Raw genomic sequence first — 23,527 nt, forward strand, 5'->3', positions numbered from 1 at the left:
ACTCTCTACTGTATACTCCACTGTATACTCTACTGTATACTCTACTGTACTACTCTGTTCTAATATACTACATATACAACTGCTAATTAATACACTATATGTACTGTGGACACAATATAAGTACTATACTTCAGATACCATATAGCATATACAAGTACTACTATCCCTATAGTGTACTACTTTACTTCACTTAATATAGTATAGTATAGTATATAGTACTTGACTTACTATAATATAGCATACTATACTACTAGACTGTAGTATACCACACTATACTATAGTGTACTACTTCTACTTCACTTACTACTATACTGTATAGTATACCACACTATACTATACTATACTATACTATACTATACTATACTATACCACACTATACTATACTATACTCTATAGTGTAATACTATACTATATTACTACACACTCTCTTCTACACTCTCTTCTACACTCTCTTCTGCTCATACTCGGCCAACAAAAATAAATATTTCAGCCGACAAAACTATTACCGAACCCACTAACTACTAGTAACTAACTAACTAACTATTTAGCTAGCCAGGTATCCGGTGCCATGTCGGGGTTTGAAGCACGAGAAGAACAAGATGGTGTAAGATTATCATGGAATACCGTACCCAAATCGAAATTTCAACATCAACGGAATATCCTTCCCTTAGGAGCCATGTATACTCCATTAAATAATAAGAGTGAAATTCAATTATTACCCCAAGATTTAATATTAACATGTTTTCAATGCTTTGCCATATTAAATCCTTATTCTTATGTATCTAATAATAACTTTTGGACTTGTCCATTTTGTTCATTCACTAATCAATTACCTCCCAATTTTCAAACTTTACCTCCTAGTTTAAGTTTTGAAAATACTACGGTGGAATATCTTACTGGTAAAGTTAATTCTTTACCACCGATTTTCTTTTATGTGGTAGATACTTGTTTTGAAGATGAAGATATAACCGATGCATTTGAATCGTTAAAAGATTCATTAATTATATCTTTAAGTCTTTTACCAGAAAATGCATTAGTTGGATTTATATCATTTGGTAAACATATTCAAGTTCATGATTTAATTAGTAATGATTTAAAATCTTTTACATTTAATGGTAATAAACATTATACTCTTGATCAAATATCTAAATCTTTAGGGTTATTAGCTCAAGGTTTAACTTCATCATCTCCTTATAATCAACAATCAAATGCTGATAAAATAATTGGAGCTATTGGTAAAAGATTTATTCAACCAGTAAGTATTGTAGAATATCAATTAACTAATATAATTCAAAATTTAGTACCAAATTCATTTCCTCACCCAAAGAATAAACAAAGACCTGAAAGAGCTACTGGTAGTGCTCTTAATATTGCATCATTATTATTAAAATCAATATTAGGTGATCATATAACAACCACTGGTGGTCATATACTTTGCTTTATTGGAGGTATGACAACTTATGGACCGGGGAAAATAGTTAATAAATTATTAAAAGAACCTTTAAGATCTCATCATGATATTGATAAATTAGAACATTCAACTTTACCTCAAGCTCCAACTAGTGGACCATCAAAGACTAAAGCTGATATTTCATTATTTAAACCAGCCAAAAAATTTTATCATGATATTACAAAATCTTTAGTATCATTAGGTTTAAGTTGTAATTTTTTTATTGGAAGTTATAATCAAGTTGGATTATTTGAAATGGATGAAGTTTGTTATAAAACTGGTGGTACAGTTGTTATGAGTGATTCATTTAATACGGCAATTTTTAAACAAAGTTTTATAAAATTCTTTAAAAAACAATCTGAAGATTCGGATTTCTTAGATATGGGATTTAATGCTACATTAGAAGTTAAATGTAGTGTTGATTTAAAAATTCAAGGATTAATTGGTAATGCAACAGCTTTACCACTTGTTAGATCAACTGATGGCAAATATTTATCAACTTATGTTATAGGAGAAAGTGGAACTAATTGTTGGAAATTATGTAATGTAAATCCTCAATCATCTTATGCAATCTATTTTGATAAAGTTAATTCAAATGCTCTTGAAACAACTTATATACAATTTTTATTTCATTATCAACATCCTTCGGGAGAAATGAGATTAAGAGTTACTACTATTCCCATAAGTGTTGTAGCTGATACTGATATGTTATCTATAGGTAGAGGGTTTGATCAAGAAGCAGCATTAGTTATTGTTGCAAGAGAAGCTATAAATAAATTACAACCTAATAATTTTGATGGAACTAAAGATATTAAAACTACTACATCACAAAAGGCACAAACTATTTTAAAGAATCTCGATAAAATGTTAATTGATTTCTGTGCAAGATTTGCTCAATATCAAGCAGGAATATTAGAATCATTTAGATTATCTACTTTATATTCTATGTTTCCTCAATTTATTTATCATTTAAGAAGATCCCAATTTATTAATGTATTTGGGAATTCACCTGATGAAACAGCTTATATTAGACATGTATTTATGCATGAAGATGTTAATAATTCTTTACTTATGGTTCAACCATTATTATTAAGTTATGATATAGATACTTTTGGATCAATTAATGAATCAACAGGAGAAATTAATAATGAACCAACGGTAGCTTTATTAGATTCGGCATCCTTAGGAAATTCTAAAATCTTATTATTAGATACTTTCTTTCAAATATTAATTCATCATGGATCTACCGTAGCTGAATGGAGAAAAGCTGGTTATCAAGATCAACCAGAATATGAACATTTTAAAGAATTCTTAGAAGCTCCTAAAAAGGAAGCTATGATAATTTTAATGGATAGATTCCCATTACCAAGATTTATTGATTGTGATGAAGGAGGTTCTCAAGCGAGATTTCTTATGGCTAAATTAAATCCTTCAACTAGTTATGCAACCAATGCTAATCATTTATTAGGGTATGGTAATAGATTTGATGTACTTACTGATGATACTAGTTTACAACTGTATATGACTCATGTTCAGAAGAATGTTATATCTTTGAAATAGTATTACTACTAATAGCTAATAGTTAATAGAGAATTAATATAATATAATTTAATTTAATTTAATTTAATTTAATTTAATTTAATTTAATTTAATTTATGTACTAGTGCCAGTACCAGTAGCCGATTTCCTCTTGGCATACTTTATAGCTCTATTTAAAAATGTCAGATCATGAACTAATTCATCTCCATCATCCATATCTTCATCTTTAATCTTAGAATCTTTAATTTCTTTAGCACTAATCTTAACATTTTCATTAATAGTTAAATGTTCTTTAACTTTACCAATTAATTCTCCATAATCATCAAAGATTAAATCGGTTCCAACTAATCGTTTCCAATTAGTTTCATAGATTTTCCCATCAATTACATTGATATTATCTATTCCTCCATCAATATCATTACTACCTCCAGTTCCATTAGCTCCTGCATTATTAGATAATTTAATTAATGGATTTGAATGATTCAAATCGGTGAATTGAAATTGTGCTGAAGGCTTTATATAATTAACTTTAGTACTAGTAGTTGTACTGGTATTACTATTACTATTACTACTACTATTACTACCACTACTAGTAGCATTAGCATTACCACCTTTATTATGGTGTCTACTAAGATCATTACTAGTACTAGAATCATCATACCCAACCGAAGATTTCCCAATCATCGGTATATCTACCGTCACATATATATCCTAAGAAAATTACAAATTAGTTAGTTAATCAAAATAAAAATAAATAGTATATTTCTCTAAATTTTACTTACTTCAAAATCTTCATTGGAAATCCCTTCATTCCCACTAGCAATATCTGTCACAGGAGTTGTTTCTCGTTGTTGTTGCAGTTGTTGTTGTTTCTTCTTCTCTAATTCTTCTCGTTCTTTACGAAGTCTAATATCTTCATCTGATCCAGCTTCTACAGTCGACAGGAAATCCCAATGCATTTCTTCTCCTTTAGTTAAAAATGTACAATTACCATTCATTTTATTAATCCATGAATTTTCATTGCTTCTAATATATTTATCTAAAGAACATGCCCCTGCTCTTAATTTAGTTCCATGTTCATCAATTGAATCATGAACACTTTTTAAATCTAATAAAGAATTTCCCAAGGCAATCTTTGTAGCTGCATGAGTAACAATTAATATAGTATCTATTTGAGGATATTTTGATTCAAATATAGGTATAAATTTAGACCAAAATAATGATGCACGATCAAATATATCTGAAGGAGTTTCACCATCAAGTGAAGGTATAACTCCTACAGTTTCATCACGAGGCCATTCTGATTCTTCAACTAATATTTCATGAAAAAATTGATGTAAAACATCATAATTAGCTGGAGTTGGAATTACTCTCCTTTTCTTTCGATACCATTCCCCAACTCCTCTTTCAAGAACTACTTTTAATGATAACATTTGAGCAATGGGTTGACAAGTTTCTACACATCTATAAAATGGTGAAGATATTAAAAATTGAGGTTGTTCTAAACTTGGTAAAGAATGTAAATATCCTGCCAATTGTTTAGCTTGTTCAACTCCATGAGCTGCTAATGGTGGATCACTATGAATTCCTGTAGGACTGGGAGGATGAGGTTCTGGTAACCAATTGGATCGATACCCATGTCTGGCTATGTATATTGTTTTAAGTGTCATTGGGTAAGGGTAAGTATAGGAACAGAAGTGTACTGAGTTAGTATGAGAACTAGTATGAGAATTACTGAACGAAGAAGGAAAAGATTATTATATATATATATGTATATATAAGTGACTAATTGATCAGTCCGTTCCGTGATGGTGGAATTGTTTGTTGATTTGTTTTTTCCTGTGGTGGTGGGCCGCTGCCGCATTTTTTCTAGTGGCATTTTGATTTTTGCAGTAATTCAACAACGGTACCGGCTGTCAGTAATCAATTCGTACATGTTCGGGAAATACTTCTTGTAATCTGTTGAAGTGGATGATTGGATGTGTACTTCTTGAGAAGACTGGTCTAAGGATAGTGGTGGAGGAAAATGAGAAGATGAAGAAGGACATGACGATGAACGTGAACATGATGGTGGAGGTGGAGGTGATAGTGGAGGAGATAATGTTGTTAGTGGTGGAGGTGGAGGATCATATCTGTGTAGACTGGATTCACTATTTATTGATATATTATCTGTAACCTCTTTCCAGTATTCATTAATTCGATCGATATAAATACCTCTATAAGTAGTTGAACTTAGACTTATATCTGAGTTAGCCAGTTCCAATCCGGGTGGTGTAAATCCGCTGAGATCACTCGCTATTTCTATGTCATCAAGTAAATGCTTGTACAAGCCTGAATTTCTGTAATAAAATGATGAACTTCTGGATATCGAATCGTCATCAGCATAGACGGTTTCTAAGTCATTTGGATTTATGAGTGAATAGAGACTACCATTGGTCTGGGCCAACTTACTAATGAATTTATTAGTCTCTAATACAACAGAGTCTAAGCTAGAGTCATCATTGGAAAATAGCGTGTAACCAAATTCATCTTTTGAATCTGAAGATGATGATACTAATGAACCGATTGAGTTCACTGAAGTTCTGAACAATTCCTTAAGGAGCCTAGGCATATTCAACTAAGTCTGTTGTATAAGCGCTTAGAGGTGGGGGATAACTAACAAAAAGTAGCTGCGAAATAATTTGGAGAGACATACAGAAATATATTGAACTTGAAAATCAGAATATGTACTGAACATCTACTGAACATCTACTGAACATACTAATCAGTACAGTTCAAATATATCTGTCACAATAAACCTTTTCTTATTATACAGTCACTATCTGTTTCAAGCATTTAATAAGGCTCATTAAGTATAGCAGAGTGCAGACTTCGTATGATAATCAAACTCTACAGACTAGTAGAAACGATTAGACATGTATTAATAGTTATGTAACTAACAGTGTATTAGCTAACTTTTCACTAACCCTTCTCCACTTTTTTTCCTTCTTTCGGTATAGTGTGGTTAGACCTAACATTGTTAGGCAATCAGCGGGGATGCGAAAATTTTAGTGAGCTAAATACCTTATGCCATACCAGCCCAGCCGGACTTGATAATGATGACAAATGTCTATAGTCTCTAAATTTAAGTCCTTCCATATCTAATAGTGAAAAACTATACAACCACATAAAATACTTACACCACACTTATCAGTTCTTATAAAATAGTATCCAAATATGAAGAGAGGCTTTGATAGTTTAATTGTGGAGATATCTCCTTCTCCTAGTATAAGTGATTTTAAACAACTATATATTGAATCTACTAACTTATCTACTGCAACTACCACTACTAGTATTACTGCAAGAAGAAAGAAATCAGCTTCTTTACTACAAAATCATCGACATCCTAGTACTCTTATACCATCGCAAGACGCGCAACAATTACATGAAGACATATCCACGATAATTAATCAGATAATTAATACCAATATGGGTAATATCTATGAAAATACTGGCTTGAAATTCGTACTATTCTTAGGAGTACAAGGTAAAGAATATATAGATATTATAACAGAACGATTTAATTCTTTAACTGCCAACTCGTCTCTGTCACAATCACATATCCTATTCATATCTTACAATTTACAACAAGAAGATACTGTCCCTGATTTTCCCATATCCACTAATAATCAATGCTCACTGCTTGTAAATCATTTTAAAATCAAAGATCCTCTTGGAGGAGGTGTTTATCCTTTAGATTATCTTTATGTCATTGACAAGAATTTTCTTATCCGGTGTAGCATTCCAATTATAATTAATTCAAATCATCGTATGATTAATAAGAATGTTAATAGACATTATAGTGGATTATCTAGTCATTTGAATTTTGGGATTGAGTTGGAACAATTACCGGGATTTGTAGAAGAGTATATTACATATTTTAATCAAGGATAATACCTTGTTTAATTAATTAATTATTTATTTAATTATTTATTCATTCATTATATTCTATAGTACATTATATGACATTGGTTTTAAATCATTGAAATAAATCATTATTATTGTAACAATGCTAACCTTTCTTGTTCCAAATCCTTATACTCATTTCTTTGATTCTCTATTTCTTCTCTTACTTTCTTCATATAAACTTCCAATCTAGATACTTCATCTAATTCATCAGTTCGAGTATATTCTTGATCACGTTTATCAGGAGTAGATAATTTATAAGGTAATAAATTACATGGTTTTGAAGTTAAGATTTCAAATACTTTTTCAGTTGGTTCCAGAAATACTAATTCATCATATAATACCGAATGAACTTCACCATTTTCTCTTGGAGGTTGAATTTGAGGATTAAATGGATGTAATTTTAATCCATGAAAGATTTGGAAATTTTTCTCATTAATTCCTAAATCTACTCCACTATGAAAATGTAATTTAATAATTATTTCAAATTCCCCCCATCCAGATTCTGTTACTTGATATGGAGGTTTTTCAATAGATCGTACTGGATTTTCATAAGTCTCATGTAATTTGAATGTGACTTTTTTAATTAATGGAGTTAAATCAAAATCATCAATTACAGGCTTGAAAAATACCGTCCATTGATGAGTATGATCAGGTGGAGTTGTAGGTTTTCTCATTTCGGGTGTTAATCGTATGGCATGATTTCCATATAGAACAGGTACAGAGATCGAGACGTATTTTATTCTCTTAGAACTCATTTTGTTATTACTTATTACTTATTTATTAATTAATTAATTAATTATTTATTTGTTACTTACGGTATCTCCAAGACACTTTTCAATGTCTTGATATCTTTCACGTAGAGTGGTGGTCGTGTGCGCATCAGGAATCACCATATACTAAGTACCATAAATCCTTTGTACAACTATTACCAACGATGAAACGTCTGTGAGAGATCTAGTAGGGGTTTGCGCGGAATAGTATGCAGGTGCGGTGTACGTAATAAAAGTCGTATATATAGGAATGAAATCTATATATCATTTGGGGACCAAAGGTTTCCAGTCAGACATACTAATTGGCATAGGAGTTGTTTGACTATTATTAAGTCTTGGAGGTGGAGGAACTGGGGCACTAATTGAACCTAACTTATTAGAAGATTTGGTGGTTGCTATCTCAGGATCTGATTTACTAGCTTCTGGATGTTTTACGACTTTATTGGTAGATAATGGTGTTGGTTTCTTTGGTATTAATGGTTTAACAGCAAGTTTTTCAATTGGAGGAGCTGATTTAGTAGGAGATGTAGATCTAGGTACAAGTACAGGAGCACTTGGACTAGCAAGAGATATTTTGGATGGTGGAGGAGTAGCAGGAGTAGCTGAATTAGATCTACTAGGAATAAGTGGTGTAGTTGTAAATCCTACTGGTGGTAATCTAGGTTTAGCAATTACTGGAGTTGGATTATTAAGGGCACTAGTAGATGTAGATAAAACAGTTTTACGAACTGGAGGTGGAGGTGGAGGACCTTGACCACTTGTAGTTGGAGTATCTTTAATTAAAAAGTTTTCGTCTGGTTTTGGAGGTAATCTTCTAGGAAGAGTTTGAGCAGTTCGAACCTTTTCCTGAGTAAAATCAGTAATGTTCAGTTTCCGACTTGTTGGTGGAGGTGGAACTCTTCTAGCTGGACTATTAGTATTACCATTACTATTAATACTACCATTTCCATTTCCATTAATAGGACGAGTTGGAAGTCTTGGAGCTGGAGATGATGATTTCAAATCATAATCCAATAAACTAACATCATTTTCACTTATAGTATTATATGAACTAGTAGATGAAGTAGTAGAAAGTTCTAATAAATTAGTATCACCTTCATGTTCTGCCTTATATTGATCATATAATTTCTTTGATAATTCAATCTTTTTAGCTGAATTAACAAATTTAACTTTACTATTGAATGTAGAATAGACTGGTTTATGATCACTAACTCTTATATCCATCACAGAATTATAATTCAATTGTTTTAATCTTTCATCATCATATTTATCCAAATAAACAACTCTATCTGTCCAAGAGGGTACTCTTTGTTTTTCTGATGAATCATAATTATCAGTTCCCTTATCATATTTATAAGTTGGATAATATTTTACTGAACCTTCAGAAAATCCAAAGAATGCTCCACCTTTAGTATCCATTTCTTGACTTAATTGATCAAGAGATATTAATTCATCAAAGGCTCCACTTTCAATTAATGCTCTACAATGATCATTTGGTAATGCAATTCTATAATTTAAATCTCCAAACCAAATAAGATGATCATGATCTTTAAGAGTATAATTTCTTGTAAATGTTAAACCTCCCATAATTGTTGCATAATCATTATATCTTTCAACAATAGCAGATATACCTGCTGCTAAATGTGAAGTAACTAATGCAAATGAAGTGGCACCATAATCAAATCGAACTCCACAAGCTCCTTTATTAGCTGCAATACCTCCTAATCCAGTTTTCTTACTTGAACCAGCAACTTGAGTAATATTATGAACTTGAGACTTTTTAACAAAAAGGAAAAGTGACATTGAAGTCATAGATTCTGTTCTTAATAATAAATATTCAACTTTTTGAGAATTTAATTGTTGATTAAGAATTTTAGCCCATTTACCAGGTAATGCAGGATCAGCATTAAGAATTGAACTAGCATTTAATTCAATTAATTCTTGTAATCCTATAGCATAAACATCCGGTAAATCTTCTCCAAAATTTTCAGGAGGGAAAAGCCAATTACTTAAATCATTTACATTAATTGGATCTAAAGCATTAAGATTAAATGTTCCCACATAAATTTTAATATTATCATAAGTAGTAAATTCTTGTTTATGAAGTTTTAATTGTTCTGTAACATAATCATTAATTGGATCAAAGATTTTTACAGGTTTATTATATTTAGCATCATAACCTAATAATAAATCCATTGTTGATTGTTTTTTACCATCAACAAAAGTATTTTGATACATTCTTGATACTGATTTTGTAACATCTGAAAGGGCTCCTGCAAAACTCATTTTTCCAGCTCTTGAAAATGATGATTTTAATGCATTTGTACCAGTATAAATTTGAGATATTGCATCACCATTATCAGCCCATAATGTATTATATTTAGCTTTAATTTCTTCAAGATAATTTCTATCTCTATAAGAAGCATTAGCAGTTGTTTGATTCTCAAGAATTACTCGTAATACTTCTTGACAAATAATTTGTTGAATTAAATTAGTACGATCAAGACAATCTAAACAATTTGTTCTAAATACTCCATTTTGATCCATAATCTTTTCATGATTACCTATATCATAAGAAAACCATCCAAATCTTGCTAATGAATCTTCTAATTGAGGTAAAATCTTTGAAGCAGCAGCAAATCCTGCATTCAGTTGTTTAGTTTCTTGATGAAAATCAAATTCTGTATAAAGTGATTCATCAGGTTGTAAATCAGAATGTCGATATAAATCTTTATAACGTTTTGAAACTGATATTTCATTAGGCTTTGATTTAGATAATAAATTAACTATATGATAATCACCATATTTATTAAGAATATCTTTAAAATGTTTATTAAAAATCGGTTGTGTAGCTTCAGTTGATCTTGTAATTGTAATTTTTGGATTAATTAATGTTGTATCTTGTTCCCAAAATGCTGGAACTGAACCTCTAATTTGAACAAATGTAAAAATTGCTGATTTTGATGGTTGAAAATAAATAAATTCTGTTTCAACTGAATTAGCTACATTCCCATCATCATCAATACCTCGAGCATTATATCTTGTACCAGCTCTTTTCCAAGATTGTTTAGAAATAAGAGTAATTGAATCATGATAAGAATTTAATGGAATAGTCTTTGCAAATCCTCGAATTACTGATACTAAGAATTTATTTTCATCAACAATCTCTTGACTATATTGATCTAAATTTGATCTAAAACTTAATAAATCATCCATAAGAAATGAATTCCACATATATTCCTTTTGAAAATGATCAATTATTGATCTAGTTACATGAGGTTTCCCACTACTACTTAAATTATTATCAACTACTCCTCTACTTTGTAAAGTTGAAGTTAAATCAAAATCATTTGAATAATAAAATGAACCATTAGATAATAATTTCTTTAATTCAAAACATGGATGAACAAATCGAGTTGGAGTCAGAGATCCTGAAGAATCATAATTTCCATCATAATTATCATCAACTGCTAATGCAGTAATTATTGGCATACCATTTGAATCTAAATTAATAAAATCCCATTCATCACTATTAAGTGATATAAATTCAACTCCAAAAATCTTATCAACTGATTCATAATTAACTGGATTAGCTACATTAGTAATGGCTCCAGAAATTATAGCTACAAATGTTTGTTGATCTAAATGAATTAATCCTAAACATCCAAAGACTTCTCGACTTAATAATGGTTTAAATCCATTTTCTCTAGTTACTCGATTATTTGGACTAATTTCTACAATAACCTTTTTCGATTTTCGAGGTTGATGAAGAAGTAAGGAATGAGTTGATGAATATAATGCAATTGTTCGAGGTTCTTCTTGGTATAGTAATCTCATTGGTGAAGATTATGCTGTAGTATATGTTATCTCGTGGTATCTCTATTCCATCTATAAAACTATATGGTGGCCCCTATGAAATTATGAGATATAGTAGCCCTTAGTTAGTTTTAGTAGGGCTTGTTCGGTATGCTTATTTGTAGCGGTGACATTTTTGTGTGGGTGAATTTTCCACACCCTCGCTTTCCCGATTGGGAATAGCATAAAAGTATATGGATTGTACAAGTTACAGTAGAGTATAATTCTGTTGAGTAAAGCAGAGTATTAAAGGGGTTTACAGGATTATATAGTCAATTATAGGAATAGTATAAAGAAGGTAAGATACGAAATTGGCTTATACAATGACATCATTCTATGAGGAGCATCCAGTCTACAAAGCACTTTCTCAAATCCATTTTATCTTAGGATCAACTTCTCCTCGACGTAGAGAAATCCTTGAGAATAATTTAGGTATACCTATAACGAAATTTGAAGTAAAAGCATCTGAATTTGAGGAGAATCTTGATAAACTGAAATTCACTCCTCGAGAATATGTCACACAAACAAGTCGACTTAAGGCGGAGTACATTCTCAATAATTATGTTGATAATCAACATAGACTTATTCTTACTTGTGACACCATAGTTAAATGTAAAGATGAAGTGTTCGAAAAGCCAGGTACCAGAGAGAATCAAAGACGAATGTTCAAGAAGTATGCACAATTTCCAGGTGATATAGAAGTTATATCAGCCATAACTTTAATAAGGCAAAATGTAACTAATGTAAGTAATGAAACTAACGAAATTAATGGATCTAGTGGTGCCCATAAGATCTATAGTGATATCGAAACTACTAAATTGATATTTGACACTAGTGTCGATGATATTACTTTAGATGCATATATTGCTTCAGGAGAAGGATTAAATGTGGCAGGTGGGTTTAAATTCCAAGAGGTTGGTAGTCTATTTTTTTGTGGAATTGAAGGAGATTATTTCAATGTGGTGGGATTACCTGCTTCTAAGACATTCAAACTATTGAATCAAGCTTTAATAGTTGATTCTAATAATTGAAGTGTAACCAGTAAATAGATTGCAAAATGTCGTGTCATAAGTGTGCGACATTTTTCCCGTAAATGTCCCCATCTCATCTTGTACTAAAAAAATATATGCCTGAAAAATTTTAGATATTATGTATGAACCTTAGTGATTTAAGCAAAGCAGTATAGACAAAGATGGCTAAGAAAGCAGGAAATGTCAAGGCTGTTAAGGCCAACTCGAAACCAGAAACTAATATTAAGAATGATAAATCTATAGAAGAAATTGAAGAAGATTTACAATTACCAGAATCATCTGAAGACGAAGAAGATGATGAAGAAGAAGAGTTATCTGAAGAAAGTGAAGGTGATGATGATGAAGAAGATGATGATGACGATTTAGAAGGTTTATCTAGTGAAGATGATGAAGAAGAGCAAATAGAAGAAATCAAGATCCAAACCAAAACTTCTGGACATACCGTTAATAAAGTAATCAACAAGGAACAATCTAGTGGATCAGCCACAGCCAATAAGAAATCTAAAACAGGAATTATATATATCGGTCGTTTACCAAATGGGTTTCAAGAGGCCGAATTAACTCAATATTTTGAACAATTCGGTAATATAATAAATTTAAAGTTATCTAGAAATAAGAAAACTGGTAAATCCAAGCATTTTGGATTTATCGAATTTGATAATCTTGAAGTAGCTAAAATTGCTGCCGAAACAATGAACAATTATTTATTATTCGGACATTTAATAAAATGTGAAGTTGTTGTTGAATCAAGTCTTAACGGAAAGGATTTATTTAAGGGTTCAGACAGAAAGTTCAAAGTTATCCCATGGAAGAAGATTTCAAAACATAAGCATGACAAACCAAAATCGGAAAAGAAATGGACTAAGTTGGTTGCCGGATTTGAAAAACAAAAGGAAGCTAAACAAAAGGAGTTAAAATCGAAGGGTATTGATTTTGATTTAAATAATATATAATCAAACTCTCCAATCTTATACAATAGTTTTTAGCATTTAATGTATATTATAGCACTTAGATTCGAAAGACCATGTCTACTTAGTTGTATTTCAGGTTAATTCTAATACAATCAAAACAAACTCTACAATTCCAGAAAAGAAAACTTTGGAAACTGATTGTAACAAGTTCACTTTACTCAAATTGTATGTTGCGCATAGATATTTTAAATGTTCCGAGATTCTTCTTGCATCAAGCACAGCTAAAATGTATACGCGGCTATCGTTAATGCTAGAAGTTGAACTTAACTAGATAATCATTTCAATCTGAGAACATGTTTGGGTTAAATCAGAAAATGATCTTAGAGCCGCCAAAATCGGTTGTAACTCCTTCCCTATTAGGCTAAGGTATCCCGCGGTCATATTGATAAGTATTGATGTGTGGATGTTACTGACTGTGATAAGTTTTTATTAAATAGGAAATAAATTTCACAAGCCATAACTCTGAAAATAAAAAAGATAAGTGGGTTGATTGTTAATGGGGTTAAACCCGTTGGCTAGTTTGGGTGAAAAACTTACATTGTAAAAGGGGAAGGCAAAAGGTAATTAAGATCGTTCGATAATTTGCAATATCATATGTATAGTAAAATAAGATCAAAAATTCAGAGTATAAAATGAGTGTAAAATAATATATAAGAATGAATATTCCCCTTAGTTTATAATAATACCTATTAGCTAATCAAGGAGTAGGTTAACTATATACAGTTATATTTTTCAGCCAACATAAAGCATATCTATTGCAAAAAAAAAATTCATATCCTCACTCAACAAATTAAAAGAAATAAATAAATAAATACAACGACACAGCAAAAATTTATTTATCACCAGAAAAACTTATCAGAGAACTTATCACTTTCTTCCTTTGATTTGGTTAAATTAGATCAACTATAGAACATAATAAATATTAATAATAAAAATGTCTGAAGAATTAAAGACTTATACCATTGATGAAGTCAGTGAACATAACAAAGTTGATGATTTATGGATTGTTTATAATGGACAAGTTTACGATGTCACCAAATATGTAGATGAACATCCAGGTGGTGAAGAAGTTATTGTTGATGTTGCTGGTTCCGATGCAACTGAAGCCTTCAACGATATTGGTCACTCTGATGATGCCCATCAAATCTTATCTGGCTTATTAGTTGGAAAATTAGAAGGTGGTGTTGTCAAGAAGACCAGCTCTATTATGAATCAAACCGGTGGTGATGCTAGTAGTTCAAGTTATCCATTATTGGCTGTCTTGGTCTTTTTACTTGCATCTGGTGCTTATTATTTATTACAACTCAAATGAACAAGCTGTTCATAACTATATATTATCATTCCTACATACCATCCATCGATCATACTAATATCATCTCAACAAACTATACATCTTTTCCATTCATTACAACATTGTACTTTACACATTAGCTAGAATTTCAATAAATTTCTTTTTTGGGTTTTGTATGGGTCGTATCCCAATTGCTTTATCGTCGTTTAATTTTATTTTTTCTTTTGACTGTGAAAAATTGTACGAAGATCGAATCATCACAAGGTATGCAATGATCTGACTACTACTTGAACCAATTATATTATGACAAATGAGACCTGAGCATATATTTATATAATGATATATACACAACCATCGAATTTGATATAATACATGAAAATTTGAAGTTTATTTAATTTCATTTTATTTTTAATGTTTAATTTTAACGTACCTTACCTTTTTGTGGTAATTAAACTATTCTTTCTTCAGTAGTTATGAACATATATTCGATATGCTTATGATTTAGATCGTAAATATGAATTTTTTTTCATAGTTCCCAAATGTGATTTAACGGTAAGCATCATATATTCAGTGGTACCTTACTAATAATATTTTTTAGCACTCTCATTGGCTCAAACGCGAAACTAAAACTGTTATGCTTATTTTGCAGCCTATATTTTGCTACGCTATATGTTATAATAACCAGAACAATAATTGTAGATTATTTATTTAAATTGACTAAAAACTTTATGAACGTAATCTTATATTTTACCTCATCTTTAGAAAACTATCAAAAGCGCTAAGTGAATCATGCTTCCTAAGTCAATTCTTTTATTTGCCATTTTGCTATCTCCAGTATCAGCCATCCTATTCTTCAAACCAAAAACAAGTTATCAGCAACCATCTAATCTTGTTCGTGCTTATTCTAATCCTGAGAACATTGAAACAGTAGAAACATATGACGATGTTAAGGTTTCACATTTGAAGAAATATGGTATGATTAGGATTCTTGATGATAATTCAATAATCGTTTCTGAAACTCTTGGCCAACGTATGTTACAACAAGATTATAAAGGTTCATTTGATCCTCAAAGGCAATACGATGAAGGAAATGATGATAAAAAGGTTGATTATGTTCAAATAAGATTTAAACATATGAAAACCTCTCGAAAGGATAACATCTGGGCCAATTTAGGAGGATGTCGTGAAAACTTATCTAGTCAACCTGCAAACTATAAACAAGGTTGGTCAATAGATTCAAGTTTAGGTATAACTACGTCATTCAAATTTCCTTTACTCTTTGGTGTCAAACTCACTTTCGGATCAGATGTCACTATTGGTCAATCAATTAGCGGTGAATTATCTTGTGATGTTGGACCCCATGAAAATCTTATGTTTCAAATTATGGCTCAGGATATTGTTATTGAGGGTGTTCAAATCAGAAAATTAAAACTTGGATTTACTGAACTAAGATTACATGCTCAAGGATGGAAAGAAGTTCCAAAATTTACTATGGTTAATAAAAATAGTGTTCAAGTGGCTTGTAGAGCAGGTAAAAATTTGGTATGTCCTAAAGCAATCCAACAAATTGATGATGCAAATGCTAACATTCATGTTTCTGAGGGTCCCCAGACATTAGATCAAACTACTGTAAATGATAATACTTTTGTTCAAGTGATTGAACCCACTTTTACTGGATATTTCAATACTACCACTTTGACAACTTTATATATGTAATAGTTCCTTTTATCCTTATAGTTAATGTATATTTTTTTTATCAGATCCACGGAAAAACTAAAGTGACATCTCGGTGCCCCACTATTTAGTTTTACCTATATAAATAAACTTCAAGACTACTAGATTTTGCTTTACATATTATTTAAGATGTCAGTGGCTAGGAAACTATTAAGTATGTCTAAAAGCATCAAGTTCTGTGAGAAATTGGGGATCAGAGTGCCGATAATTCAAGCTCCAATGGCAGGAATATCTACCATTGAGCTTGCAAATGAAGTAACTAAATTCGGAGCTATAGGTTCAATCCCCGTATCAACGATTGACTTCCGTTCACCTAGCGGAATTGATAAATTGAAGTCAATTGTTGATAACTATGAAGGTGGCAAAATAGTGAACTTGAATTTCTTTTGTCATGAAGTCGTAAATCCTGTTACTGAAAGTCAAATAACCTCATGGAAAAAAATGTATAAAGAGGCCCTCTCCATTTCATCATTGGATCACGAGGATTCCAACTTTAAGAATGGGAATATTTCATTTAAGGAATACGAAAATAATGAATCTGTAATAGAATATCTTACGACATTAAAGCCTAGCATTATAAGCTTTCATTTCGGACATCCAGAGAAGGATACAATCAAGAAATTACAAAGTGCGGGGATAAAGGTTGCAATAACATCCACGTCACTTGAAGAGACGAAATATTTGGTAGGCCTTGGGGTAGATATATTAGTTCTTCAGGGATATGAGGCAGGTGGACACCGTGGGAACTTTTTAACTCTGAAGCATTTTGATGAGAATTTATCAACATTAGCATTATTTCTTAAATCTAAAAAATATGTTGATGATAACAACATTGATATTGATTTAGTTCCTACTGGAGGGATAGTTGATCCGAAAGTAGTTAAATTATATATTGACTTGGGAGCATCCGCCGTTCAATTAGGTACTGTGTTCCTTACATCTCCAGAAATTACTAATAATAAGTCATATCTTTTATCATTGCTTAATAAACAAGATTTCAAACCTACAATTATTATTGACAGTATTTCTGGAAAACCAGCAAGAGCTATTCAGACAGATTTTATAAAATCATTAATAACTGAATCAGTACGTTTTAATAGTTCAGATTTACCACCTTATGGAACAATGTACAATGCATATAAAACACTTAAACCAAAGAAAATCACCAATCAAGATATTGGATTCTATTTAATTGGACAGAACTATTTCCAAATTGATCCTTCATTATTAACTACAAAAGATATTCTTACGAATTTAACTCTGAATATTAATAGTATAAATCATTAGTTATTTTGCAATATATTTTAATGTATGTGCTTATGTAAGTGCCTGCACACAAAAATTTCTTAATCCATTCAGGTTCGTTGAAGTTTTTTGCTCTCAAAAGATGGAGGCATTAGTAGTAACCTTCTCTAATACCGCTTGTCAATATACAAAATAGTTAAAGATGTCCGACTCTCCAGTTAACAAATATCAAATCACATTATCTGATGAATCCAAAGAAAGAATAGCTAAAGTTTTAGACTACTCTAAAACCATTGCTCACTATGGTTTCATTCCTTTTGTCTTATACTTGGGATGGTCTAGTACTTCAAACAAGCCATCTTTATTTAATTTATTGAGTCCTTTCCCATCTGCTTAGATAATTTTATGTTTTAATGAAAAGGAATAGATGAGTATACCTTATTGTTATTGAAGTCAGATTGATGGAGTATTCGAAATTGTGATTATCTTTTAGTTTTCAACTTTATTGTGAGTTTCACCTTAGAAGATGAATAGTACTACTATATAACACTTACAAGTTATTATTTGTTTTTATATATGTATTCACCTGGAACTTATAATGATTACTGTAATTTGGGTAATGATTCATAGAAGAAGATGAAAAAATTAGAAGATATATGTATATAGTTTTATCGGTATTCTACTTCTTTCTTAAATACATGTTGTAAATGATGTCTTATTTGGTTAATAATCCTTGTAACTGTATGTTGTAGCCCGTTAACTTCCAATTATATATCGTAGAAATCGTATGAATTCCGATATCGTAGTCCAAAGAGCCCAAATATCAACGTCTTTTTTTTGCGTACACTTCCTGATGACATACACAACGGTACCAACCCAGAACAAGTCATTTGTGAATAGCATAGCATGTATAATATAATATGAGTCAGACAACAGCAAGCATGGAATCAAGCCTGCCGAGACATAACCGAAAGTTTTTAACAGATCCTCGACAAATCGATGCTTTAGCTGGCCTTTCGGCTGGATTCATGACTACAATTGTAGGGCATCCATTAGATCTAATCAAGGTTAGATTACAGCTAGCTCATACAGATGTAAATACAAATAATCAGCCATTCAATTCTATAATTCAAGTTGTATCTAGGATTAGGCGAGATTCAGTCTTAGATTACAACCTCTATAAGTCAAAGAATTTTATAAATCGATATTATTCATATCATGTTCTAAAGCAATTTTATCGAGGAATAATTCCCAACTTAATTGGAAATATATCTGCATGGTCATTATACTTCACATTATATGCAGAGTTTAAGTCTCTCTTAGGATCTCAAAATTCCACCATGTATTATTTCACGGCATCTTCGATGGCTGGTATTACAACATCGATTATTACAAATCCAATATGGGTACTAAAGACAAGATTTTTAAGTAGTTCAAGTCATGAACGTGAGAGTTATAAGTCTTTAAGACATGGTATATCTACCATGCTTCGAAATGAGGGGATTTTCAGTTTTTGGAAGGGTTTGATACCTAGTCTTGCCCTGATTTTCCAAGCTAGTATTCAGTTCACTGTTTATGATAATTTAAAATCATATATAAATGAGTCTAAATCAGTTAAAACAAATGAGCAATTGACAACGCTCCAATATATTTACTGTTCTGCATTATCAAAAATTTCAAGTATGATTGTCATGTATCCTACTCAAGTAATTCGTTCTAGGATACAGATTACAAGGAATAATAGTCATTTAAGAGAGATCATTCGAGATTTATATATTAATGAAGGTGGAATTAAGGGATTTTATAAAGGACTAAGTGCAAACATTGTGCGTGTATTACCTGCTACATGTGTGACGTTTGTTGTTTACGAAAGTGTCAAGAATTATCTTAGTTAAATATGTATATAGTTATAGAATATAGATTTGTCATAAATTGAGTTGTGTCATATTTATTTGTGTCGCGACATAAAACTAGCCAATATTTACTGACGCGTATAGTGAAATATCTCAGCTATAAAAATATATGTATATAAATACTATCTCTAGTAACATTTTCAAGCTTATAGAAAATGGGAATAACGAGGACAACATCTGAAGATCCGGAGATAGCGTCTGATGTAGATCATGAAGAATCATCGCAGCCAGTTTATAAAAGGAGGAAAACAGAACAACCTCAAACAGTATATCCACTTTCGGTAACTACTATAGAGTCGCCGTTACAGTTCAAATCATCGACTTATCATTCAGAGATCCCTATTGAAATCCTTGAAAATAAAGAATTACCAGTAGTTCTAGGTGTAGATGAAGCAGGTAGAGGTCCTGTCTTGGGTCCTATGGTATATGGTATAGCGTATTCATTAGAAAACTTTCTGAAAGATTTACAAAAGAAATATGGTTTTGCTGATTCCAAGACTTTAAAAGAAGAACGAAGACAAGAATTATTTGATACTATTGAACAAAAAAATTCCGAACTTAATAAACATGTTGGATGGGCTACAACTACACTTACAGCACGAGATATTTCATCAGGTATGCTTAAATGTAATGGGAAAGCATATAATTTAAATGAACAAGCTCATGATACTACTATAGACTTAATTAAGCTGATAGTTTCTCGTGGTGTAAATGTTAAGAAAGTATATGTTGATACTGTTGGACCTCCAAGTACATATCAAGCTAAATTAAGTAAAATATTTGAAGGTATAGAAATTACAGTAGCAAAAAAGGCTGATAGTATATATCCTATAGTAAGTACTGCATCAATTGTTGCGAAAGTTACTCGAGATCAAAATTTAAAATGGTTTAATAATAATGTAACAATTCTACAAGGTCATAATTTAGGGTCAGGATATCCCAGTGATCCCAATACTTCTAAATGGTTAAATAATAATGTAGATAAAGTATTTGGATGGTGTTATGGATTTATTAGATTTTCATGGCAAACTGCTAAAGATAGTTTAGTTAAGAATGGAGCTGTTAATGTTATATATGAAGATCAGGTGACTAAAAAAGATTCTGGAGGTTATAGTGATGTAGGAGGATTTTTCAATGGTAGTAATAATTCTACTAATGATAAATCATCATACATAGATAAATCGTATTATAATAGTGATCAAGTAGATCTTTAACTTTAAATTTTATCTTATGATTTATATAGATCAATTACATACAAAACAAATTACTACTTATTAATAAAGTACTGTACCACATCTTCTTAGTTCCTATCCTATTCAATCCGGGACTTAGGCGAATATCGGTTGTTGAGTCCGGCGTTTAACTTCCGAAATCATCAAGGCTCGCATCAATGTCTACCGACACTATATCGGAAAAAAACGTTAACTATGGGCTGTATGCAGGTGCCGCTCTCATCAAAACCAACGAAAAAAAATCTAGGCAATAGGAGCAATATGACATTTTTATCAATACATCTTAAGATCTAATTCCTTCAATTAGTTTGTATATACTTTACCAACCTGTACTAAGTAAGGAGGTAGCTTGTTCAATCCATCATCTATCAATCTATTCCAAATTCATTTTAACTTTTCAATTTTTCATTCCCTTTTACCATCCGTCTCATCCCAAGTATATATATAAAAAATGTCTGCCTTCTTAGCTGCTTCAAGATCTTCAGCTGCTTTGGCTGTTAGAGCTATGGCTCATAAACAGATTAATATTTCTGGTTATCAATTGGCTAGATTATATTCTTCTGGTAAATTTCCTCCTCATATTGTCATTAATATGCCAGCTTTATCACCAACCATGACTCAAGGTAACTTGGGTTCTTGGTCTAAAAAAGTCGGTGATGAATTATCTCCGGGTGAAGCAATTGCTGAAATTGAAACTGATAAAGCTTCCATGGATTTTGAATTTCAAGAAGAAGGTTATTTAGCTAAAATTTTAGTTGATTCAGGTGCTAAAGATATTCCAGTTGGTAAACCAATTGCTGTTTATGTTGAAGATGCTTCTGATGTTGCTGCTTTTGAAAATTTCACAGCTGCTGATGCTGGTGAAGGAGAAGCTGCTGCTCCAGCTCCAGTTGCTGAAGCTCCAAAAGAAGAAGCTAAGTCAGCTGAACCAGCTACTCCAGCTCCAACTTCAACCCCGGCTGCCACCAAAACTTCAGCTCCAACCACTAGAATTTTTGCATCTCCATTAGCCAAAACTATTGCTTTAGAAAAAGGTATCGCATTAAAGAACATTAAGGGTACTGGTCCAAATGGTAGAATTATTGCCAAGGATGTTGAAAGTTATAAGGCTCCAGCTCCTGCTGCTGCTGCTCCTTCTGTTCCTGCTACCCCAGCCGGTGCTACTTTTGAAGACATTCCTCTTACTACTATGAGAAAGACTATTGCTTCTAGATTATTACAATCGACTCAACAATCTCCAACTTTCATTATTCAATCACAAATTTCTGTATCAAAATTATTGAAATTAAGAGCTTCCTTAAATGCTTCTGCTGATGAAAGATATAGATTATCAGTTAATGATTTATTAATTAAAGCTATTGCTTTAGCTTCTTTAAGAGTTCCAGCTGTCAATTCTGCTTGGTTTGGTGATCAAGGTTACATTAGACAATACAGTAATGTTGATGTTTCGGTTGCTGTTGCCACCCCAACTGGTTTAATTACTCCAATTGTTAAGAATGCTCATACTAAAGGTTTATCTGCCATTTCTAATGAAGTTAAAGATTTAGGTAAGAGAGCTAAGGCTGGTAAATTAGCTCCAGAAGAATTCCAAGGTGGTACTATTTGTATTTCTAACTTAGGTATGAACAATGCTGTTAATGCTTTCACATCTATTATTAACCCACCTCAATCCACTATTCTTGCCATTGGTACTACTGATAAAAAGGCTGTTCCATCTAATGTTAATGAACAAGGTTTTGTATTTGAAGATGTCATTACTATCACTGGTACTTTTGACCATAGAGTTGTTGATGGTGCTGTTGGTGGTGAGTTCATTAAGGAATTAAAGAGAATTATTGAAAACCCATTAGAAATGTTGATTTAAGCATCCTGAAGTCATTTATCACATAACATGATCCCTTCTTAATATTAAATAAATTTTTGTATTAAATTCGTATTGTTATATAATTAATAAAAACTACTCATTTGTTAAATCATCCAATTAACTAGAATTATATGTGTTCTCCTTTTCTAAAATTTATAGACCTAGGCGTCGCATCTTAAAGTCATTGTAGAACGGGTGTAATTCGAACTGTTACCTTATATTTAGTCTATCTTTTCTTTCTTTAAAATAAGATGATATCAGCGAAATTATTATATACACAACACTAGTTACTTGAATCCCAAAAAGTATACATAAAAAGATTTCCAAAGCTATATTCAAAGGTTTTGCATTTTCTTCTGAACAATTTTCTCTGCTAATAAACATCTCTATGTATTAATAAGTTAAGTATGGCCCTCTAATTCTGTTGGAAATGGGGTTTATAGTATTGCTCATTTTCATCTTTAACACAATTACGCAATAAATGACCCCAAAAGAAGCAACTACAATTTACAAAGTGATATTTTATGCTTAATGGTCGTTTATATCAATACGACATAAACAAAGAGTAAAACAATAAGCCTTCAATTGAAATAGGTCTAGTGTTTGTAATAAATTGCAAATCTAAACATTTATTAGAATATTAATTAAGTATAAATTTATGTTTTACCCTATTTCCAAAATTTG

At 31.4% G+C, this 23,527-nt stretch overlaps 15 protein-coding genes across 15 annotated transcripts; 11 read left to right on the forward strand and 4 right to left on the reverse strand. All coding sequences in view use genetic code 12, as the record gives it.

Moving 5' to 3' along the window:
• Nucleotides 1-527: 527 nt before the first annotated feature.
• On the forward strand, nucleotides 528-3,106 carry RJT21DRAFT_121165 (uncharacterized protein). Its single transcript, XM_064881999.1, has one exon. The coding sequence runs from the start codon at nucleotides 569-571 to the stop codon at nucleotides 3,008-3,010; it is 2,442 nt and encodes an 813-aa protein (XP_064737863.1). The 5' UTR covers nucleotides 528-568; the 3' UTR covers nucleotides 3,011-3,106.
• A 440-nt stretch (nucleotides 3,107-3,546) lies between these two features.
• On the reverse strand, nucleotides 3,547-4,798 carry RJT21DRAFT_121166 (transcription factor TFIIIC subunit). The gene has a single exon (XM_064882000.1). It carries the CDS (start codon nucleotides 4,657-4,659, stop codon nucleotides 3,757-3,759), a length of 903 nt encoding a protein of 300 aa, XP_064737864.1. The 5' UTR covers nucleotides 4,660-4,798; the 3' UTR covers nucleotides 3,547-3,756.
• Nucleotides 4,799-4,886: 88 nt separating this feature from the next.
• Nucleotides 4,887-5,600, reverse strand: RJT21DRAFT_114693 (uncharacterized protein; the record flags this gene model as incomplete). Its single annotated transcript, XM_064880270.1, has 1 exon — nucleotides 4,887-5,600. One exon carries the CDS (start codon nucleotides 5,598-5,600, stop codon nucleotides 4,887-4,889), a length of 714 nt encoding a protein of 237 aa, XP_064737865.1.
• Nucleotides 5,601-5,938: 338 nt separating this feature from the next.
• RJT21DRAFT_121169 (uncharacterized protein) lies at nucleotides 5,939-7,006 on the forward strand. The gene has a single exon (XM_064882001.1). It carries the CDS (start codon nucleotides 6,206-6,208, stop codon nucleotides 6,920-6,922), a length of 717 nt encoding a protein of 238 aa, XP_064737866.1. The 5' UTR covers nucleotides 5,939-6,205; the 3' UTR covers nucleotides 6,923-7,006.
• On the reverse strand, nucleotides 6,961-7,789 carry YAF9 (Yaf9p). The gene has a single exon (XM_064882003.1). It carries the CDS (start codon nucleotides 7,690-7,692, stop codon nucleotides 7,027-7,029), a length of 666 nt encoding a protein of 221 aa, XP_064737867.1. The 5' UTR covers nucleotides 7,693-7,789; the 3' UTR covers nucleotides 6,961-7,026.
• RJT21DRAFT_121171 (phosphatidylinositol-3-/phosphoinositide 5-phosphatase) lies at nucleotides 7,675-11,722 on the reverse strand. The gene has a single exon (XM_064882004.1). It carries the CDS (start codon nucleotides 11,542-11,544, stop codon nucleotides 7,972-7,974), a length of 3,573 nt encoding a protein of 1,190 aa, XP_064737868.1. The 5' UTR covers nucleotides 11,545-11,722; the 3' UTR covers nucleotides 7,675-7,971.
• Nucleotides 11,702-12,812, forward strand: RJT21DRAFT_121172 (nucleotide diphosphatase). The gene has a single exon (XM_064882005.1). The coding sequence runs from the start codon at nucleotides 11,886-11,888 to the stop codon at nucleotides 12,591-12,593; it is 708 nt and encodes a 235-aa protein (XP_064737869.1). The 5' UTR covers nucleotides 11,702-11,885; the 3' UTR covers nucleotides 12,594-12,812.
• Nucleotides 12,675-14,022, forward strand: NOP15 (rRNA-binding ribosome biosynthesis protein). The gene has a single exon (XM_064884511.1). It carries the CDS (start codon nucleotides 12,755-12,757, stop codon nucleotides 13,544-13,546), a length of 792 nt encoding a protein of 263 aa, XP_064737870.1. The 5' UTR covers nucleotides 12,675-12,754; the 3' UTR covers nucleotides 13,547-14,022.
• Nucleotides 14,023-14,498: 476 nt separating this feature from the next.
• On the forward strand, nucleotides 14,499-14,876 carry CYB5 (Cyb5p; the record flags this gene model as incomplete). The annotated part of the gene is made up of 1 exon (XM_064885485.1): nucleotides 14,499-14,876. One exon carries the CDS (start codon nucleotides 14,499-14,501, stop codon nucleotides 14,874-14,876), a length of 378 nt encoding a protein of 125 aa, XP_064737871.1.
• A 367-nt stretch (nucleotides 14,877-15,243) lies between these two features.
• Nucleotides 15,244-16,634, forward strand: RJT21DRAFT_121174 (uncharacterized protein). The gene has a single exon (XM_064882006.1). It carries the CDS (start codon nucleotides 15,645-15,647, stop codon nucleotides 16,569-16,571), a length of 927 nt encoding a protein of 308 aa, XP_064737872.1. The 5' UTR covers nucleotides 15,244-15,644; the 3' UTR covers nucleotides 16,572-16,634.
• On the forward strand, nucleotides 16,635-17,995 carry RJT21DRAFT_121175 (putative nitronate monooxygenase). The gene has a single exon (XM_064882007.1). It carries the CDS (start codon nucleotides 16,719-16,721, stop codon nucleotides 17,874-17,876), a length of 1,158 nt encoding a protein of 385 aa, XP_064737873.1. The 5' UTR covers nucleotides 16,635-16,718; the 3' UTR covers nucleotides 17,877-17,995.
• Nucleotides 17,996-18,708, forward strand: TOM7 (Tom7p). The gene has a single exon (XM_064882008.1). The coding sequence runs from the start codon at nucleotides 18,037-18,039 to the stop codon at nucleotides 18,229-18,231; it is 195 nt and encodes a 64-aa protein (XP_064737874.1). The 5' UTR covers nucleotides 17,996-18,036; the 3' UTR covers nucleotides 18,232-18,708.
• A 46-nt stretch (nucleotides 18,709-18,754) lies between these two features.
• Nucleotides 18,755-19,729, forward strand: RJT21DRAFT_114702 (flavin adenine dinucleotide transporter; the record flags this gene model as incomplete). The annotated part of the gene is made up of 1 exon (XM_064880271.1): nucleotides 18,755-19,729. The coding sequence occupies one exon, from the start codon at nucleotides 18,755-18,757 to the stop codon at nucleotides 19,727-19,729; it is 975 nt and encodes a 324-aa protein (XP_064737875.1).
• Nucleotides 19,730-19,902: 173 nt separating this feature from the next.
• RNH35 (ribonuclease H2 catalytic subunit) lies at nucleotides 19,903-20,961 on the forward strand (the record flags this gene model as incomplete). Its single annotated transcript, XM_064885461.1, has 1 exon — nucleotides 19,903-20,961. The coding sequence occupies one exon, from the start codon at nucleotides 19,903-19,905 to the stop codon at nucleotides 20,959-20,961; it is 1,059 nt and encodes a 352-aa protein (XP_064737876.1).
• Nucleotides 20,962-21,195: 234 nt separating this feature from the next.
• LAT1 (dihydrolipoyllysine-residue acetyltransferase) lies at nucleotides 21,196-22,948 on the forward strand. The gene has a single exon (XM_064884512.1). The coding sequence runs from the start codon at nucleotides 21,431-21,433 to the stop codon at nucleotides 22,841-22,843; it is 1,413 nt and encodes a 470-aa protein (XP_064737877.1). The 5' UTR covers nucleotides 21,196-21,430; the 3' UTR covers nucleotides 22,844-22,948.
• The last annotated feature ends 579 nt before the right edge of the window (nucleotides 22,949-23,527 follow it).

The sequence above is a fragment of the Scheffersomyces amazonensis genome (genome assembly GCF_036850825.1).
Source record: "Scheffersomyces amazonensis strain UFMG-HMD-26.3 chromosome Unknown RJT21scaffold_4, whole genome shotgun sequence".
NCBI classification, from domain to species: domain Eukaryota; kingdom Fungi; phylum Ascomycota; class Pichiomycetes; order Serinales; family Debaryomycetaceae; genus Scheffersomyces; species Scheffersomyces amazonensis.